Genomic DNA, 21,996 nt, shown 5'->3' with positions numbered 1-21,996 from the left:
CAGTTGTGTCTGACTCTTTGTGACGCCACGGCCTGGAGCCCATCAGCGGACTACAGTCCAGGAATTCTCACACATCAGAAGAGTGAAACTGAAAGTGCTAGTCACTCAGCTCTTTGTGTGCAGCTCTTCGCTACCCCATGGACTGTAGCCCACCAGGCTCCTCGGTCCATGCAATTCTCCAAGCAATGATACTGGAGTGGGTTGCTATTTCCTTCTCCAGGGGATCTTCCTGATCCAGGGATAGAACCTGGGTCTCCCGCACTGCAGGCAGATTCTTTACTGTCTGAGCCTTCAGAGAAGCCCTTGGCCACATACAGCAGACTGTAATGGCTATCTGTGTAATAAATACTAAAAATACATATATCACACATAATTTGTGCAACTATTTCAGAGCAGTCTAAACACTGCCAAAGAAAAACATGACTGTGTAAATATTTTCTCTCATAGAAAAAGCGTTTGAAAGTCTTGATTTTGATCTGCTATTGTTTATAGTAACAAGAAACACAGAAGAACTGAACTCACCACAACTGGAAATTGGCAGTCTGAGTGGAATCACAGAAGTCAATACCCATTGAAACGGTAATGGATCCCGCAGGCTCAAGAGATTCTAGGAAATAAGATAAATTTAGACATGAAAACACAGAGGAAGTGAAAAAGAGGCAAACTAAACACTGAAAACATATGTAATGTTTGTGGTTTGGTTAGAACAGTCAAATTTAATGATAATTTGTAAGAATAATTTGAAACTAAGGGTATTAAAGCAAATTATAAAATAATTTCACCTCAAGGCTTTCTTTTTCGCGACTTAATTCTGCACATACTACAATGAACATATTACACCTATTTGTTTCAGAAATACAGCCTATCCTGAGAAATTCCATGTTTTACAATACTGTCTTGATAGGAACTGAAGGTAAGAAGGAAATAAATGTTTTCCTGTTTGTAACATCTGTACCAGACTCTGGGTGCTTTTAAGAGATTATGTACTTTATGGAATATTTACTCTAGATATAAAAAATACATTTTTAAGCAATGTCCTAAATTTTCACAGGGGAAAAAGTCCAAAATTGAAAGCATGCAAATTAAAGCAAAGTTGGAAGAAGAAATTAATTTGTCCTCAGGTATTACTGAAGATAACTGGCATTATATGAACCAAAACAGTAAGTCTAATTGTATTATTTGAAGAATTACTCAAAGAAAATTTAGTAGGAGATTATGTTATCTTGAAAAAACAAATTATAAAATGACATTTTGTAGATGTGTAATTTCTGAAGCTTCACCTATCAACTAATCAAGTGTGGGAAATAACTGCTTCAATATACAGTACTGGTTGATAATAATAAAACTCAAGATAAACAGTAACACCATTTTACACTGCTTATGACTCCAGAGTCAAAGAGTAATGCTGTACATTAGAATAATAAGGGATCTTAAACATATACTATTTAGTATAAATATTTGTATATATTCTGTATTTAAATAGAAACCATTCACTTTTGATTTCTACTTTGTTTAAAGTCTCCAGTATAACTGTGGTTGTATTGTTAGTTGCATTATTAGATGTAATTATATTTTAGCAAGCACACAATGGTCCAGTAGACTCTGATTATCCTAGGGCTTGTGATAGGTATAATTTCCCATTTAACGCTAACCATTACAGAAATCATGGTACAGGTAGGACAAAATAATTCAGTAAGCTTAAAATATTAATAAGTATTTTTATATCTAAAAGCCTAAATGAAGATTAAACATTAAAAGGAGGTATTTGATGCTGATTTTTTTTTTTTTTTGACGCTGATTTTTAAAGTGTTATTGGTGTGCCGGTTCTAGCTGGAATTCCATTTATTTATAAACCTAACATTTACCAGGAGGGGATGTAAGTACCCCAGAAGCCTTGCTACTTATCTTAGACAAACAGGCTTTACTGTAAATAACTACAACGACAGTTTTCTTGCATTTCTCCTAAAGCTTACACCTTATCAGTTCACAGCTGTCAGTCACACTGTTCAACGCTCTTCTTCACTGAACCCTTGATGCTTTCTTCTGGGCCACAGATATACTGGGGTTTGGTCTTGTTTGCACCTGACACCACATTGGTAGCAAATCTCCAAAAAACAATGGCACTCGGGACTAGATCTTTCTATACCATGTATCCTCACGTCTCATTTGACCAAGTGACAGTTCTTAGGATGCCTTGATGATGGCACTGTTTGACACAATTTCATAACATCCTCAATCTTAAGATAATCAACTGTGAGTTTAGTGCCATACTAAATCTGGAGGCTAGGTCATGATCAATGGTATGTTTTATTATATGAAAGCTTCAACAGCAAAGGGGCTTCCCTGGTGGCTCAGATGGTAAAGCATCTGCCTGCAATGCGGGAGACCCAGTTTGATCCCTGGGTCGGGAAGATCCCCTGGAGAAGGAAATAGCAACCCACTCCAGTACTCTTGCCTGGAAAATCCCATGGACTGAGGAGCCTGGTAGGCTACAGTCCATGGGGTCACAAACAGTCAGACATGACTGAGTGACTTCTCTTTCACTTTCAAGAGCAAAGTGATCAGCATAAAATCATTCATACAACAGAGTTTTATAATATTTGAAGCCTACTATAATACATTGGAAAAGTTTATTCAGGCAGGGGTCTATAGTTGAACACTACTTCTGAATCATCACAATATACATGAGAGGGTTATGCAGAAATGGCTGAAAAACACTGGTCTATTACACTGCTATCTTAATAACGAAAAACGAAATCACACAGGATGATGTCTACTATGACGGGACAGTTGTATAGTAACTAGTGAAATCTTAGCTGAACTCAAACTTGTCAAGTGTTAACATAAAGTCACTGAATATAGTGCAGAGAGCCTAAGGCTACTCTTTTGGGCGGGGGGGTGTGTGTGTTTTAAATCTCTTGTGTACATGTACCTGATCTTCGTGGGAAAATGGCACTTTATTCCTAATACTTTTGCAAAGAATCCAGTTTCATGCTAGAGGCAGGGCAAAATCCTGACAAAAGAGTTTCCTCATATTACAGAGAAAAACAGAACAGACTGGTGACAAGTAAGAAAGTCACTGGACTCCTTAACATACATATATGTGCTTATTAAAGAACACAAATATCTTACTTCCCTTATTTCACAAAAATATGAAAATGCAGTATTTTTGTTGCATCCTTAGGCTGTTTTTGAAGGACTAATTAAGATATACCATACTCTGAACTCTACTGTTATCTACTGATGAAAGAGACTAGGTGGTATTACATACAAATCTACACTGCATGGGAAAGAACTCTGTATCTTGAGGGTATCCAGTAAATGCCAACAAAATGAATGAAACCCTATGGTCAGGAAATCTGCCTAAGAAAAGAAAGCCTATTACTAGTACTGAAGCAATGATATATATTCATATTTTATTTTGGTGTGAAGGCCATACTCTGAAATTTATTGTATTTATTTCTTCTGTTCTACATAGGCCAACAAAAGGTCAACTCATCAACTCATTATGCCAGCTCAAAGGAATGTTAATACTGTTCTACTGTTTTAACCTTTGGATAACATTTTCAACCTTCAGACAATGCATATATCAGCTGCTTGATGCTTTTTAAAGTAACTTTTTAACTAGATAAAAAAAAAAAGCTGGATTGCAAGCAATAAAAAAGAACACAAATTGGGATATTCTTAATTCCTTGGCAATATGTTAACCACAAAATAAATAAGAATCAGCACACTGTATTCTTTAAATGGTGTCTTAATTACCAAATTATTTTTTTAAAAGGATATTAAGTGGGTTCTGAAATCAATTTACTTTAACTCTACTTCTCTCTACTGTGGCTGCTACCAAGTTTCATCTAAATATTAGGAATTTTTTATATCTTTGTGGAAAAATATAACACAAAGGATGACTTCTTTATCGAATGACTCATTAAAATGACAGAGGAGAGAATTCGACAATGTCAAAGAGCTCACTCAGGCAAAGATGGAGAAAAGCAGAATAACCATACGATAGGAAATCATGAGTAAAGAAGGCAGAGGTCAAAAGGCTTTGCTCACCTGAAGTGTTATAAAAAGGGAACTATGTGGACCAATCTGATTTTAACACTTCAAGGACTCAATGACAGAAAACTCACATCACTTTTAATTAACATCTTTTCTGAAGTTTCTTTCAACTAAACTGGAGGACTGCCTCCACTCACGCAAAACCAAAACAGAGCTATGGTACCATTTAAAAAATTCAAAGCTAGCCATACAACTGTTACACTAAATGCAAAGAAGGTGTATTCCTGTAACAGCTGGAGAGACAGTGTGATGTAAGGGGCACTGAGGTAGCCTGGCAGGCACATGGTGCCCAGGGCGGGCAGCCGACTTGACATCAGCTGGCCGTGCAGCAGGTGGGAATAAAGCCCGGGTACCGCCATACTCTCGTGCTTTATCCATGAACAGCGAGATTTCTGGGTTTGCCCTTCAGTGTGAAAAGATACTGATTTTTAAATGGTGGCAACAGATTAAAACGCATGATGTGTGAAAATACCAGTAGGCTTTTCTGCCTTCAGAAACATACTGTGGGCTTTCTGCCTTCAGAAAGAGGAAGACAAACAGAATTGGTATACACCCTTCTCAGTCTTTGCTCCCCTCACATTTCAACCTACAGAATGTGAAGGAAAATGGGGAAGAAAAGATGCAGGAGGTACTATAACCAAAAGGCAAAGTAAAATCATTCAGGGAAGGACGCTGACCAGGAAAACAGGTGGAGGTAGGTGATGCAGGTAGGAAAAATGGGAAGCAATTTTGATTCTCCAGAACCATTCTTTCATCAGTACTGGTTATCACCATTGCTGGCATCTGATTTGCTATGGGCAAAAAAATGTATTTATCTTACACAACAAATTTGGTTTAAAAAGGAAAAACTAATGTTGGGCTGGCCAAAAAGTTCATTCAGGTTCTACCATACCATGGCAATGAAAAACGCAAGCGAACTTTTTGGCCAACCCAATATAAACCGAGTTTGCTAAAAATCAGTAAAATAGTATGTATTCTACTTTATTTTAAAAATAAACACATTTAATTATAAATATAGTTAAAGCAATAAATGAGAATTAATGTTTACCTATTGGATTAAAAACATGCATTTGCATGCCCATAGGAAGCTTTTTTTCCCCTACATGGATATTTTCTATCTTCTGATCAGTGGTATTATTCAGTGTTATTTGCACAGAGACCATCTTATCACCAAAAATGCAAGGCTGTCTTGGAAAGAAGTAATGGGCAGCTAGTCCTTTCCCACTCATTCGATGAAGCAGCACATGAGTTTTCCCTGGTACAAAGACAGGAGTACTGACCTATTGCACATTGGAAAAAGAAAAAAAGAAGTGAATTAGTGATTATAGTTACTAATTCTTAAAAAATATGTAAAAATTCATAACATTTAACTCCCATTTCCCCTAAAGTATTAAATAAATCACAATAAGACACAATAGTAGGGTATCACATAGATAGATATGAAGTCAGAAATTATAAAAATTCTTCTGTAATTTCCAGGCATATATGAAAATATTTTGACAATCTACATCTAAAAAAGAAGAGAATAATTACAGTTACATAAATATATATTTTTTTGGAGTTTATAAACTTTATTTTCTTCCTAGGTATAATATATTTTGGACATTTTGCCAATTTTATTTTTATTTTTAGTAATTTGTCTTTTGATTTCCTTGGGCTTTCAAACTATAAGATATAAGGGAGACAGAACTTATATCTGCCTATAACTTCATTATAGGCAGATTATAATATCTTTCATTATAGGCAGATACTTATACTTTCATTTCCAATCTTGACTCCTTTAACTTTTTTCATCTTGAATTTCTTTCTCTGTAAACTAAAGATTTTTTAAGTGGTTCTTCCTTTGCTTTAATGATTAAAAGATCTTCCCTGCCTCAAGATCAGGTAACTATTCATTTACATTTTCTTCCAGAGCTCTTATGGTTCCAATTTTTCAATTTATGAGGAACTAATTTAGGTATATTTACTCTATATTTAATCATTTTCCTCCAAATACTTAACATCTGTACATGATTCAACGACTAGCTTTTCCTCAATGATCTGTAAATGCAAACATTCTAATTATTTAGTTGGAGACATTTCTGAACCTTGATAGAACTGCTAAATCAGTACCACACAGTTTTATTTCTTAAAGTCCCACAATATGATTCAGTTGTTCGACAAAATAAAGTGTCCCTTATTCCTTTACCCACCCCGCCCCCTGCCAATATTTTCTTGGCTAATCACCTGTTTCTGTTTCCACTGAACTTTAGACTCTGAGCTAAATTCAATTGTGACTGGAATCAAAGGCAGCATATTAAAGTAAAAAAAAAAAAGTCTATTCTAAAATCATAAGGAGGCTATCTTTCCATTCAAAGTATTGCATGCGACTTGACATAGGAAGGCTTTAAAAAACAATTTGTAATTAAACCAGAGAAGGTGATGGCACCCCACTCCAGTACTCTTGTCTGGAAAATCCCATGGACGGAGGAGCCTTGTAGGCTGCAGTCCATGGGGTCACTGGGAGTCGGACACGACTGAGGGACTTCACTTTTACTTTTCACTTTACTGCCTTGGAGAAGGAAATGGCAACCCACTCCAGTACACTTGCCTGGAGAATCCCAGGGACGGGGGAGCCTGGTGGGCTGCCGTCTATGGGGTCGCACAGAGTCAGACACGACTGAAGCGACTTAGCAGCAGCAGCAGTCAAGATTTGTTCCTAACAAGTGCACTCTCCCAAACCAGGTTTCCTATTATAATTTAACCTGTTCAACAGGTTCACTATGTCGCTGACATCTGATATATAAAAAGCTTAATAATAATACTAATCATTTAAAATGCATCAACAAAAATCCAAGAGTTACATAGAAAAGCAGAAAAGAAGCAGGAATCTGGAGTTACATGCAGCCAGGAATTAGCACTCTAGACATCATATAAGGTTCTCTGAAGGCATGCCTTATGTCATTTAAGAGCTATCAAAGTGTCTTAGATGGTTTATTGAATTCTCTTAATCTAGTTCTGGGACACATGATCCAAATATATATATATATATATATTCTACTTTGTCTCAAAATTCTGCACCTTTATTATGATAGTTAAAATGATGCTAAAGCAGTGTGCAGCAATGGAAGAAAAATAGTGTAACTGTCTTCACTCATTCTTTCTACACTTAGCCAAATTCAAGAAGCACTCTTTAATTAATGAAGTTAGCATCTAAAAAGGTCCTCCCTAACAACCCTCCAAGTTTATCTACAATAATGCAAAGAAGCCTCCTGTTTTCTTGCACAGTAAATAGCTCCTAAATGGCATTTAGAGGGTAATAATATAGCTTTTTTTTAACTACAGAGACGGGCTAAATGAGAATGACTATTTTTTCTAACCTATTTTTTAAGTTCATACAAGTCACAATTAGTGAATCTCCTCTAATATCTTAACTACATAGATGATATTTTGTTCAATAAAACCAGTAGGTTCCATAAATCCTTTGCCAATTTCCACATGTAATACAATTAATCCTGACAAGAAAATAAGACTTTAGTTCAACATTTTGTATATCAGATTAGTTACCTATACTCCAGAAGTACACATATGATCTGTCGGTGCTTATATTCTAAGATGGCTTTTCTGACTTCACAATTGATAAATAATGATTATTTTACTAACTGCTAAAACAATAGTAAAAGGTAAATTAATTAGAGAATGACCTAGGCTGGGGCTGTGAAAATGAGGATTTAAGTTTAAGGATACTTGAAAAGTCTGAACAAAACAGACCATCTTTGGCCCACAAGCCAAATATGACCTGCTGCCTGTTTCATAAAGTTTTATTGGAGCACAGCCATTTGCATTCTTTGACATACTGTGGATGGTTGCTCTTCTGCTCTATGGTGGAAGAGCTGAGTACTTCCAATACCTAACATATTTACTATCTGGACCCATTACAGAAAAAGTTGGCTGACCCCTGACCTAAGGGCACAATGTTACATCCTTCCTTCTCCAGTTGTTGAGGAATAGTTCTCCATATTCTCTCACAGTTCTGCACAGCTTCTAAGGAAAGGCATTAATAAACAGCTTTGCTCCTGAAAATCTTTTCCAGGATGTATAGCAAACAGTCTTTGGAAACAGGTTCAGTGCCTCCACTCTGGCACAAAGGTTGAACAGGTTTACCAAAAGACCCTTATAAAAGGCTTGGATCTTTTATGCTAAAAATCTCCTTCTCTAAAGCAACACACTGCAGGTGCACTCATATCTAGCATTCATCCTGTCACCCTGTGAAAACTGGGGAAGTGGTAATAACGATATTCCCCTGGCTATTGCTACTGCTGTGAGTAATAAACTGTACTTTGCCTTTGACACAGGAGTCTGTGTCTTCTGTCAGTAGCCATGAAACTGTCTCAGGCTCATTTGTTAACCTGCAAGTGAGGCAACATCTCATACCCTTCACAGTTCTTTGATACCTATTCATTTCCTTATTTTTTGGTCACTCAACAATTCCCAGATCCACTTACCCCAAAGAGCTAAATTAACACTGAGTAGGACTATCATGTACAGCTGGACAGCTGTAACTGCCTGAGACGGGGATATGAGCTAAAAATCTAGCTTACACTTTACAGAATGTTCACAATGGTACTGCCTGGGCTAGCAAGCTTTGCTACTGAGAAGCCTATTTTATATAGGAGAAAAGTGAAGTGAAGTCACTCAGTCGTGTCCGACTCTTTGTGACTCCATGAACTGTAGCCCACCAGGCCTCTCCATCCATGGGGTTTTCCAGGCAAGAATACTAGAGTGGATTGCCATTTCCTTCTCCAGGGGATCTTCCCCACCCAGGGATCGAACCCAGGTCTCCTGCATTGAAGGCAGACGCTTTACCCTCTGAGCCACCAGGGATGTCCTTATATAGGAGAAGCTACTTTTTTCTTTTCACTTTCCTTTGTAAAAGGTGAGTTTGTAACCTGGACAATTATTTCTATGGGTTTCTGATGTCTTATGATGTCTTCTGATGGCTGACAACAAAGTATCATATAAGTTTTAGGACAGACATTGAGGAATCAGGATTCAATGTTTCAGGATTGCTTTTCTCTGGTTGAAGACTGAAGGCTAGTCTTTCAAAGGCGCTTTCTCCCCAGTGCTCTACCTATAGAGGTTATGTCCGGGACTGCCTAACACATCCGACCATCTTCTAAGAACGCTGCCATTCAGTTCCTGATGCAGCTGGCATGTTCTCACACCAACTCATGATCTGACCACATTAAGGAAAGGTTCAGGAATGGACACCTGGCCCAATGAGTGCCTTTTCTAGGACTTTTGGATTTGGCACTTGGGAAGTAGAGTCAATCTCTCTCAAGTAGCTAAAAGTCTGAGATTTAAAACTCTAATGTCTGTGGCCACACTTCCTGCTGTATTGCTCAGCAAGAAATAAAGCAAAGCACAGCTGAGAGACAGGGAGTCCTGCTGGTATCTCTGGTTTGGATGGTTCTTAGAGATGACATGTTCCTACCATTTCTGAAGTGTGGCTTTCTGTAAAATAATCTAGGAAGTGGAACCCCCTGCCCCTTTTCTTTAGTTTAAGCCAGTTCAAATTCCGTTTCTGTCATTTAACTCCCCCAACTCAACTACTAATCAGGATTAGTCAGAGTTCAGGATGCTAACTGGGGACTGGGGAATAAAATCATAATGGGAGAATGTACTTTCTCATTCTTTCCCCTAAAGCCCTGGGACAGATGTTATGGTGAAACTCATGCATGGCATCTGATTCGGTTCAACCATATGAACCTAACAATTCTATAGATCAAAGAGTTGAATTAGAGCAAAAGAAATAAAAGCAAAAACAAACAAATGGGACTAAGTTAAACTTAAGAGCTTTTGCACAGCAAAGGAACCTTTGACAAAATGAAAAGATAATCTACTGGACAGGAGACAATATTTGTGAATGACATGACTGATAAGGAGTTAATAACCAAAATACAGAAACAACTCATACAATTCAACATCAAAAAAAACAAACCACCCAATTAAAAAATGGGCAGAAGATCTGAATAAACATTTCTTCAAAGACAACATGCCGATGGCCAGCTGGAACATGAAAAGATACTCAACATCTTTAATTATAAGAGAAATGCTAATTAAAACCACAATGAGATATCACTTCACAACTATCAGAATACACACATCTTCTCTATCCATTCATCTACTGATGGACATTTTGGGTGCTTCCAGACCTTGACTATTTTAAGTATGTTGCTATGAACACTGAAGTGCATGTAGTTTTTCAAATTAGTGTTTTATTTTTTTGGATATGTACCCAGGAGTGGAACATAACATAGCAGTTCTATTTTTAGCTTTTTGAGAAACCTCCATATTATTTTTCACCAATTTACATTCCTACCAACAGTGTAGACAGGTTCCCCTTTCTCCACATCCTCACCAACAATTGTTGTGTTCCACCAATGTAAATTGGTGGAAAATAATAAGAAGTTTCTCAAAAAACTAAAAATAGAACTACCATATGACATTCCACTCCTAGATATATATCCAAAAAAAAAAAGAAAACACTAATTTGAAAAACTACATGCACTTCAATGTTCTTAACAACATATTTACAATAGCCAAGATCTGGAGGTAACCAAAATGTCTATCAATAGATGAATGGATGGAGAAGATGTGGTGTGTGTATACACATACACACACACACACACACACACACACACACACACACACACACACACACACACAGTGGAATACCACTCAGCCATAAAAAAGAATAAAAATTTTGTCATCTGCAACAACATGGATGGACTTGGAGGGTTTTATGTTAAGTGAAATAAACAAAAAAAGACGAATACTATATGTAGAATCTAAAAAAGAAAACATACTAGTGACTATAACAAAAACAAAGTAGACTCACAGGTATAAAGAACAACTAGTGGTAACCAATGATGAGAGGGAAAGGAGAGGGGAAAGATGGGAGTAGGAGGTTAAGAGGTACAGACTAATATGTATGAATTAAATAAGCTCCAAGGGTATATCATACAACACAGGGAATACAGCCAACATTTTATAACTGCTATAAATGGAGTATAACCTTTAAAAACTGATTCACTATATTGTTCATCTGAAACTTAAATAATTTTGTACATCAACTATACCTCAAAAAATAAAGAGAAAAAAAAGAGTGGAATTAGCAATTCTTACGGTTCAATCTAAAAGCCTGCTTTGGTTCAAGGCTACTCTCTTCAGGGAAGAGGAATTCTTGATGTGCCCATACTACTCACTGAAGTTCTATGCTGAGGTTACAGAGCAAAACCCCGGCTAATAAAGGACCGGTTTGCCTGTCTTTGTTCTCTGACTTCTATGTCTCCCATGGGTATCTTGGGGAGAAAGGTGAGAGACCACAACCTCACATCTGGATTACTCCTATAGCCTTCTAGTTGGTCTCCTTGCTCCTATTCTTGCATCCTACAGAGCACATACTGAAAACAGAAGCCAGCAAGAATCAGTTAAAATACAGTTACATCATGTCACCTCTCTGTTCAGAACCCTTCAGTGGCTCCCAATTTCATTGAAAATGAGACCTAAAAACTTTTATAAAGGCCGCTAAGGCCCCGTATGGCCTGGCCCCATTGTGTTTCTTTGACCTCATTTCCCGTTACTTTTGAACCCACAGCTCCCTTCACTCCAGCCGCCCCGACACCCTTCCCACTCCTTGCACACACCAGTAAGCCTCCCACCCAGGGCCTTGGCACTGGGTCCCTCCTCCTAAAATGCACTATCTCCAAATACTCATATGGCTCAATGCTGACACACCTTTGCTCAAATGTTTCCTTCTTAATGAGGTTTAACCCATTAGCATCTCTTCCTTCTGATTCCCCTTTCTCCTTTTTTCATAGTCACTTAATACCTTCTCAGATACACATAATCACATAATTTGCTTATTTGCAATGTTTATTATCTGTCTCTCCATTTATTCATTGATTTTATGTTCAACTTATAAAACACAACTGTACCCATTTTTAGAACTCAAAGTATAATTTTTCTACTTTAAATGTCTACAGAGATCTACAGATAATATACTACTAGTATTGGTCATAATTATGCTTAACAAATGCTGAGTGCTTAACTATAACACTGTTCCTAAAAATATTAACGGTCTTTCAAAAGGGAGCTTACTGTGTTGATAAGTGAAGATTATCAATATTAATATTTGTCGGTTTTAGAATATGACTTGACTAAAAACTTCCTAGTGCATATAATTACGCACAAATGAAAAATACCGTATTTCTTAAAGGCACACACAAAGAACAATTTAATAATTAGAAGGATTTCTATGATACAAACACTAATTCTTAAAGTATCCAGTTCATGTAAAAGCATTATTTTCCATTAAATATTGAAACTTGTATAAAGAGGATAGTATTAAAGACAGTATTTTTAAAGTTTTGATTTAATTATTTAATTGCAAATGTTCAAAGAATTAAAAATTTAGCTGTACTATAAGCAAATGATATGGGTTATCCTCACTATGATTCCTGAGAAGGTAATTAGCTCAGTAACTGTAATAACTCTAAAATATAAAGCCCCCTTCTAGAGTTAACAGAACAAAAAGCATCAAGTAACAGTGAGATAATCCTCACAAATCTTTACACAGCATATGTTTAAATAATAAAAGTCATTTGTGTACCTTTAGATGGTTTATGAAAATAACCAATCAATTCTGCAGACACAACATTATTTCTAAAGGAAATCTATGTGACTCATGATGCCTGTAGACACACAGAGACAAACCACACATATTTTATCAGTTTATTACAGTAAGCAAATAAGCGTGGAATGAGAGCGCACATAACTGTCTACTTAGCACTTGCTGAAACATTTATAAGAGCTGTTATCTCCCTAATAACAGACAGACAGCGTGCAATTTTAGAGAGGAGAAAAGCTTCATATTTTTTAACACTTCACTAAAAAGTAACTGAAGAGTGTAAAATGAAAAATACTCTGTGCAGTTAGCTGGTAATGGACCATATTATCAACTCAAGTTAGATTTATAGGACACAAACTAGTCACTAATAGTTATTTTATGACATAGCATGTCTGCTTTTTTTTTTGAGATTATTAAGATTAAAGTTGTAAAACTTCTTTCAAAATGATTGAATTATAAAATTTAAATGAGAATTGAAAATAAAACAGGGAGTATCAAGTAAGTGCCTAAGAATAAACCTTGTTCAACATCTGCATTACTATTTCAGAGACGACACTTCCACATAAAGCTTTATGAAAACAATGTCTTCTAGTCTTTTGCTTTAATCCACATTCAGACACTTAATCATTTTTAAATATTATCGATCTACTCTGTTTTTGGACTTCAAAAATATAAAGGTCTATAGTACATAAAATACTTTCTTTGTATCTAATTTTGTTTGGTTTATTTTACAGCAGTATATATTTAGGTATATGATTTATTAAAAAATAACCAGAAAATAGTTGTAGAGATGCAGTTTCATCTTTAAAATTAGCACTTTTTAAACCAGTGTAAATCTCAACTGGTAAGAACCGTAATGCAGAAAGCTAGAGTATTGCTTTATTTGCCCAGTAAACTATAGAAAGTGAGCCCATTTTAATATTTAGTATTGCGTCCAGGTGGCACAGTTGTTAAGAATCTGTCTGCCGATACAAGAGATGCAAGGGTTCGATCCCTGGGTCGGGAGGATTCCCTGAAGGAAATGGCAACCCATTCCAATATTCTCGCCTGGAAAATTCCATGGACAGAGGGGCTTAGCAGGCTAAATAGTCCAGGGAGTCACAAAGACCCCCACATAACTGAGAATACACACACACTCACACACCAGTACCTAGTTGCTGTTTAGCTGCTAATTTGGGTTTGACCCTTTTGCAACCCCATGGACTAAAGCCTGCCAGGCTCCTCCGTCCATGGGATTTTCCAGGTAAAAATACTAGAGTGGGTTCTCATTTCCTTCTCCAGGGGATCTTCCTGAACCAGGGATCGAAATGGTGTCTTCTTCACTGACAGGTGAACTCTTTACCATAAGCCACCAGGGAAGCCCCCTAGCATCTAGTACAGGATTTAAAAAAGCAAACGGCAGTATACCTATGGCTGATTCATGTTGATGTCTGGCAGAAACCAACAAAATTCTATAAAAGCCATTATCCTTCAATTAAAAAAAAAAAAAAGCAAAGGGCAAAGTTGCTTAACTGTTAGCTAGAACTGTATACATAAGACTCAAGTAAATATATATTTTTCCATCAAATATGACTTTAAATAAATGGTTTATAATTCTAAAGGTAACTTCTTCCTTGTATATGTAAATTAAGGTACTCTAGAAAGTATCAATGATTGCACTAATTACTCTTATTTTAGTCATCAGTATATTCACCTCTTATTTTCATAACAAATAAAAGTGTATTTGCAGAAAGAGCTGAGTACATTATCAACAAACATTTAGTGAGAACCTTACTTCATGCATGGTGTTAAGTAGGATCTAGCAAACTTGGCCTGTCAATCAAAACTAGTCCACTGCTTTTGTGTAGCCTGTGAGCTAAGAATGGCTTCTATGTTTTTAAATGTTTGAAAAAATAAAAAGAAATAACATTTGTGACACTAAAATGATAAGAAATTAAAATTCAATGTCCACAAAGTTTTACTGGCACACGGCCACATTCATTCATTTCTATATTGTCTCTGGCTGCTTTGCCACAGTGGCAGAGTTGAATGGCTGTGGTCTGTGAAGTTGAGAATATTTACTCTCTGGCCCTTTACAAAATGTTTGCTGACTCCCATATAGGATGTATTCTGTTTCCACAGCTGTTGAGAGGAAAGTAAAATCAGTTTATAATAATATCCTATTCTTTCCTCTCCCCAAAGGAAAACCTATAAGCCTCACTGTCAATATTCTACTTTTTAATAAATCTGAAATCCAGAATGATGTATATAAACTTTTATAAAGTTTTATATATTATATATACCACTTTCAAAGAGAAATAGTTCCAGAAAAATGGACAGAGATATGTTATACTATTCGACTGTTTTTTTTCTTTTTCATATTTCCTTTCTGACTTCTGGCTTAAAGTGAAATGAAAGTGAAGTCGCTCAGTCGTGTCCAACTCTTTGCGACCTCATGGACTGACTGTAGGGTGCTAATAAAAACAAAATAATCTGGTTTCCAAACTGTTTAGCATAAACCTCCCAATGATGGGCGACAATAAATTTCGTCAGAACCAGAGCATTTTACACAAGAACAGAACAATTATGTGTGGTTATCTGACAGATATGATAATCATATGATCTTAGTAGTTCACCTGCTTTCTGATAATATCAATGACATCATATGAAAAAAGAAAATGGTAGGCCCTCTTCCTTTTGAACCAAGCTCAGAACTGAACTATGGCATCGTGTTTGACATCCTTATTTCCCTTCAATAATTACTTGAGAAGTCTGATGTCTCTTGTATTCAATATCTTCTTTTCTGCTGTCTACCACCAGCTTAGTTCAAGTCATCAGTGACACTTAAAACATTAAAACATTTTTAAAATTTAAAATTGCAAAAGAAGTGCAGTTTATTGAAAACAATTTCAAACAGTATGGAAATCTTTAATCATAATTAATGATTTGCTGTACCTCCCAATCTTTGCTCACCTCTTATTTCTGCTTGCCCATTCAAACTGGCCTCCCTATCTCTTGACTCTTCCCACTGCAACCTGTACCATGGACTGTTGTAGACTGTACCTCCCTTCTATGCTCAGTGAGGAAGTGGGTAGAAAGTGTTAAGCTTTGAAGCCAGATAGAGGAGTTGAACCTCTGGCTCTACAACTTACTAAGCCTATGACATTTAAAAAGTTACTCATACTCTAGAGACCTCAATTTTCACATCTGTGAAATGGGGAAGCTACCATCTATCTTTCAGGGTTGTTGTAAATCTAGGCTAAATATGGGAGGAGTGAAGGGACTGAAGGTGTTAACATAACAGGCACAAGTATGGGAGTAAGACATAACTTCAGAGTTGAAATAAGAGAGTATCTGGTTGAAATTCTGTACAGGTCAAAATTTGGAATGGAACAGATCAAAGAGTCTGTGAGGTTACATATGTCACAGGTTGATAGTATACACAGTGAGACCTTCCTGGGAGATGTGGGGCTGGAGAGATTACGTGAAAGACACCAAGATCTTTACTGAATGGAGGCAAGTGATGAATAGATCCCAAGACGAGAATAACAAGGGAAGGAAGAGGGTGTAAGATGATGGAATGGGCCTCAGGAGAGGAAGGAACATAAGGATGGAAAGGGAATGGCCCAATGCAACATCTGGGAGCTTCACACAAGCCATCTTGCTGTTAATAATGATTTTGTCAAAGAATTCTAGAGAATTCTGAGTGAGGTCATGCTGACAGTATCTACTATATATAGGACAGCAAGAGCCAAAGGGAAACCCTAAGGGGGAAAGCCAGGCTTTATAATAGTACTTTATTAAGGTATGTGAGGGGAGTGGTGGCTGTTCCACATATTAATTTCACAAATGGGGCCAACGGCATCTAAAAACTGGCCATGATGCTTGCACTGAAATGAACGGTAACTTAGGAGACAGAGGGATGGGGATGTCATCTAGATGAAGTCCGCAAGGAAGGAAAAGAAGGATGCCTTAGTGGATGGACAAGCTGGAAAGGCACTTTTATTACCGCTCTGTTCATTTTAAGTAGCAGGTCTCTGCAGGCACACTTTCCTCGAATCTAACAAAGAAGAAAAGGATCCTTTTTACATCAGAGATGCCAACCAGACAAACTATAAGGTGCTGAGGAATTCCTGATGTAGGGCAAGTTTGGGGAAATGGGTTCTCTGAGAGCAAAGAACTAGGTAGCTAGCTCTCTCTTGTCACACACACACATACTTTTTCCTGTACAGATACTGGGTTAGCCAGAAGTTTGTCCAGGTTTTCCTGCAAGATGTTATAGAAAAACCCGAACAAACTTTTTTTGCCAAGCCCATGTTTTATATTCTCCAGTGAGGAGGTAGGGATGGGGACAAGACCGTGGGTTACAACACAGGAAACTTAAGAGCCTCTGGAGTCCGCGTCTGTGACAGCAAAGCCTCTGATGAGAGAGACCGTGGGTCATGACACAGGACCCTTAGAGTCTCTGGAGTACATGTCTATAGCAGCAAAGCCTCTGATGATCCACCTTTACTTTCAGTAAAGTCAACTGAGTATAAATTTTTGTGGCTCAAATCCGAGGACCGGGGACTCTGCCTGCATCTGCACCAGTTCAAGTCTTCTCAGGCTACCCCTATGCTTGGCATACGAAACCTTTCCCTTCAGAAGCAAGAAAGGCTATGGTTCCCTTCTTGTCAGGTAGAGCCACTGCTGGCAGTGGTAAGAAAGAAAACACTAAATTTTAGGTTAGAAGAACTTAAAGTTACTGATGAGAAGAAAACTCTTAACTTCTTTGAGCCAGAATTTGTAAAATAAAGGGTGCTATGTGCCACGTGCTCAGTCATGTCCGACTCTGTGTAGCCCACCAGGCTCCTCTGTCCGTGGAGCTCTCCAGGCAAGAACACTGGAGGTGGCTGCCAATTCCTCCTCCAGGGGATCTTCCCCACCCAGGGATCAAACCTGCGTCCCCTGTGTCTCCTGCACTGCAGATGGATTCTTTACCCACTGAGCCATCGGGGAAGAAAATAAAGGGTAACACTACTTAATTTGTAGGACTGTTTTATAAGGATTCAGTGAGATACTACATAGGAAAGTGTTTTGGAGCTGAAAGTACTCGTCTTTAGTTATCATTAAAGACAACGTTTATTAGCAAAAGGAAAAAAACACTGGCAGAACAAAGATCAGAATTTACTACTTTTAACTGTCCTTTCTGTTAAGCAATAAATAATCTATGATTCTTTACCTTTTTCAATAAACAGAAAGCATTCCTTGTGATAAAGGGAAATAAAGGTCATTCCTGAAAGCTAGTGGGGAAACTTCTTCCTCTTCTTCAGAGAACTAGAGGAAGTGAGAGCAACCAGCATTTATGATTTCTTTCAAAGACTGAAGATAACTGAGAGAATCTGATGGTCTTAATTATGAATCAGTATCCTTAGTCAGCAGAATAACTTTCAGAAGCAAATCAATAAAAGGAGATTATAGACTTTTAAATTATCAGTTATATAATAAACTAGATACCTGAAAATGAACTTCAAGTGATAACTTCATAAGCACACAAAATTTATGATGCAATGCACAATCTCAGATAAGTCTGAATGCCCTAACATCATAGGAAGACTACTATGCTTTGAGATATTTATACCTCTTTACTTCATCTGAGTACGATATTAATAAGACTCCTACCATCTACCTTCGGTACTGAAATTATAGAATTCCACTTTTATGCTAGCTATGAAGAATTAACTCTCAGTGTACATATTGAAAAGAGCAATGGAGAATATCACTTAAAAAAAGAGTAGCGAAGGTGACCAGAGGCACTGGATGGGGCACTAGATCAAACTGTTAGGACTGGGGTTACGGCTCCAACTCAGCCATATGTTAGTAGTGAAAACTTAGCCAAATCACCACCTCACTTGGTTTCTGCTTTTCTCTTCTGTAAAATGGGGCTAATTATACATATCCTGTCTACTTTGCCGAGTTGTTCTGAGGATAATGTGAGATTGTATATGTGAAATTGGTTTTTAAACTGTTCAATAAAAGGCATTACTGGGATTGTTAGTAAATTGAGTTTTCAGTCAACGTTAAAACATCAATCTGTCTGATAACATAGGGTCTTGAGGTTAAAAGTACACATCAAAAAACTGAATCACCATTGGAAAAGGGCTTTTAAAACAATATTGCTATATTTATTGATAGTACCATCCAAAGGCCTTTAAAAAAGTAATCCCTTCCCCCATGTCCTTTTTTTTTTTTTCTGTTAGTTGTGGGTGACGAGGACTGTTCTCTAAAAGGTTTCTAAATGATGTTGATATTAAAAAATATAGTGTCACCATTTAACAGCCTTTTAAAGAGCAGGCCCTAGCCTGGTCTTTGTTAACAACTGAGGGGGCAGGGACTATTTTTTCAAAGGCTTTTAGAGGATGTTGTTAAAAGAATATATAGTGACATCATTTAAAAGCCTTTTAAATAATAGTTCTCCTTCCCTCCCAATTGTAATGTCCTTGGCTTTCATTTATTTTGTACTACAAACGGAAAATGGACAGGCCGACATATTATTGGCTATGGCAGACGCTTGCTGGATGGAGGATGATGCGCTGCTTTAAAAGACGTTGATGTTCAGGAGTAAATCCACCTCTGAGAGCGCGGCAGAGAGCACTGTGCTCTGAGTGCGGCTCTACACTGGCCACCCACCTTTTCACTGCGCTATGGTACCTACCGCTTGCCGTCTCTAAGCGTGTCCTAAAGAGGAGACCATGCAAACAGGGAGGAGTCATAACTAAGTCACGACAATGTTATCCTGCTGCCCACTGCTACTTAATTCTCCCACCCAACTTACAGCAAAATCTAACTCCTATTCTGCTATGTTATTAAATTATTTCTCCCCACTATCCCTCTAATTTCAGACTCTACTTCACTAGGAGACAGTAGTGGACGCCTAAGAGTTCCTTTCCTTATTCAGCTCTCAGGGAGAGGAAAATCTAACTCAACTATTCGGTTCAAAGCACAGTAAGCTTTGAGATAGGTTAGCTTTTATTATCTTTCACCTAACATAGCAAAAAGAGAAAGTACTAACCCCAGGGGTATCATCATAAAATAGGAAAAAACTTTTAATTTCTTATGCTGTGTTTTTTTCATAAGTGTCCTTTCATTTTAAAAACAGAAATTCCTACAACACTTTGATGAAAAAAATAAACCTTTAAAAAAAACCTAAGCAGAGTCCTCCAAACACACTGCACTTTAGTTCTAAATTTCAGTGTATCCCTATTTTTTGCCACTCTTGCACAAAGAACTCACTTGTTAGTTCTATGATCTGCTCAAATCATTTTTACTTATGATTTACTCTAATAAATCATATGATTTGATTAAATATCAAATTTTAACCATAATACAATGTTTAGCTAAAGTTCCAACTGCTCTATTCAACTGCTCCTGACCAAATCCAGTCCATAAATGATGTGAGTCACATTCCGTTTTGACATTCTTTGTAATTTAATTTTCATATTATTATTTAACTTTATAACTTTAATAAGATTACTTAAGTTTATTCTTATGAACCATATAAGCAGAAAAGTGCTATCTAGACAATAATTTCCTTGCATGATTTAAAAAAGTATAACTTTAGAATTCTCTGTTGCCTTAATAGCACAATTATTTGTGCCTATAATTATGTGATAATACTTACGTTTTAAAAGTCTTAAAATTTCTGCATAAAAAGGCATGTTTTGAGACATACTTCCATTACCTATTGAGATAAATCAATGTTTCACTGAGAAATGCTAATATAATAGATTCTAATAAATGGAAATTGGTGAAAACTTTGAAATAAAAATTCTGACTTAAAAAAGCATCAAAAAGACAGCAACAGGAAAATATAGATGTATAAAATTTAATTTGATAGGACTGATTTGAAAAATTTCAAATTTCTCTTAATTTGAGTGCTCCTGGGTGACTGCAGCCATGAAATTAAAAGACTCTTGCTCCTTGGAAGAAAAGTTATGACCAACTAAACAGCATATTAAAAAGCAGAGACATTACTTTGCCAACAAAGGTCCGTCTAGTCAAGGTTATGGCTTTTCCAGTGGTCATGTATGGATCTGAGAGTTGGACTATAAAGAAAGCTGAGCGCTGAAGAATTGATGCTTTTGAATTGTGGTGTTGGAGAAGACTCTTGAAGAGTCCCTTGGACCGCAAGGAGATCCAACCAGTCCATCCTAAAGGAAATCAGTCCTGAATATTCATTGGAAGGACTGATGCTGAAGCTGAAACTCCAACACTTTGGCCACCTGATGCGAAGAAAAAACTGACTCATTAAAAAAGACCCTGATGCTGGGAGAGACTGAAGGCAGCAGAAGAATGGGACGACAGAGGATGAGATGGTTAGATGGCATCACTGGCTCAATGGACATGAGTTTGAGTAAACTCCAGGAATTGGCGATGGACAGGGAGGCCTGGTGTGCTGCAGTCCATGGGGTTGCAAGGAGTTGGACACGACTGAGCGACTGAACTAACTGACCAGAATTAAGTAAAACCGCCACAAATAAGAATTGCTTGGTTAGGTAGCTGGCCATAATCCCCACAGGAGGGCTCCATTTGAATTTTAGGAATAGCGAGTGATCACCATCAACATCAAGATCCTGGAGTACATTCTTATCTGTGGTGTCAGGCTCTGGCTCTGCATCAGAAAGCCCACCTTGATGCCATGGCCTTACCCTTCCACTCTTCCACAATTTGAAAGATGAGGAATGAATATCTGAGTCATCTTCTTCTCCCCAAAGGTGCTATACATGAGGTGATACACAGATAATGGATTCCCAAAAGGATCTGAGTCTCCCCCACACAATCTATAAATATGTAATGATGCATGGCAGGGGAGAATTAAGATGACTAAACAGCTGATTTTGAGATGAGATTTTCCTGGGTTGTCTACGTGGGCTACCACAACCATATGGATCCCGTAAGGGAAACCAGGAGGCAGGAAGTCAGTGTCATAGGGATGTGGTGTAAAGACAACTCAGTCATTGATGGCTCTGAAGATATAGGAGGCTATGAGCCAAGGAATGTGGGCAGCCTCTAGAAGCTGGAAAGGCAAGGAAAAGAATTTTCCTTTAGAACTTCCAGAAGAAAACACAGCTGTGCTACCACCTTAATTTTGGCTTGGTGAGCCCCATTTTGGACTTTGACCTCCAGAATTATAAGATAATAAATTTGCATTGTTATACACCACTAAATTGGTGGTAATGTAGCAGCAATAGGAAACTAATAAAGCAATTATGATATCTATTTGGAAACTACTGTTCTAAATTCTT

The 21,996-nt window shown here is 37.3% G+C and overlaps 1 protein-coding gene across 2 annotated transcripts in view; it reads right to left on the bottom strand.

Moving 5' to 3' along the window:
• The window catches only part of AP3B1 (adaptor related protein complex 3 subunit beta 1), a 228,004-nt gene that overhangs the window by 30,399 nt on the left and 175,609 nt on the right, over positions 1-21,996 (bottom strand). For both annotated transcript variants that reach the window (XM_043919981.1, XM_043919980.1), the window contains exons 23-24: positions 5,111-5,342; positions 523-607 (exon numbers count right to left, since the gene is read on the bottom strand). In XM_043919981.1, the coding sequence (XP_043775916.1) occupies positions 523-607; positions 5,111-5,342 (317 nt within the window). The remainder of the gene's footprint in view (positions 1-522; positions 608-5,110; positions 5,343-21,996) is intronic.

This window comes from Cervus elaphus, chromosome 12 (genome assembly GCF_910594005.1).
Source record: "Cervus elaphus chromosome 12, mCerEla1.1, whole genome shotgun sequence".
In the NCBI taxonomy this organism is placed as follows: domain Eukaryota; kingdom Metazoa; phylum Chordata; class Mammalia; order Artiodactyla; family Cervidae; genus Cervus; species Cervus elaphus.
The sequence above is the reverse complement of the archived record's forward strand: the minus strand, read 5'-3'. Positions and strand labels throughout refer to the sequence as shown.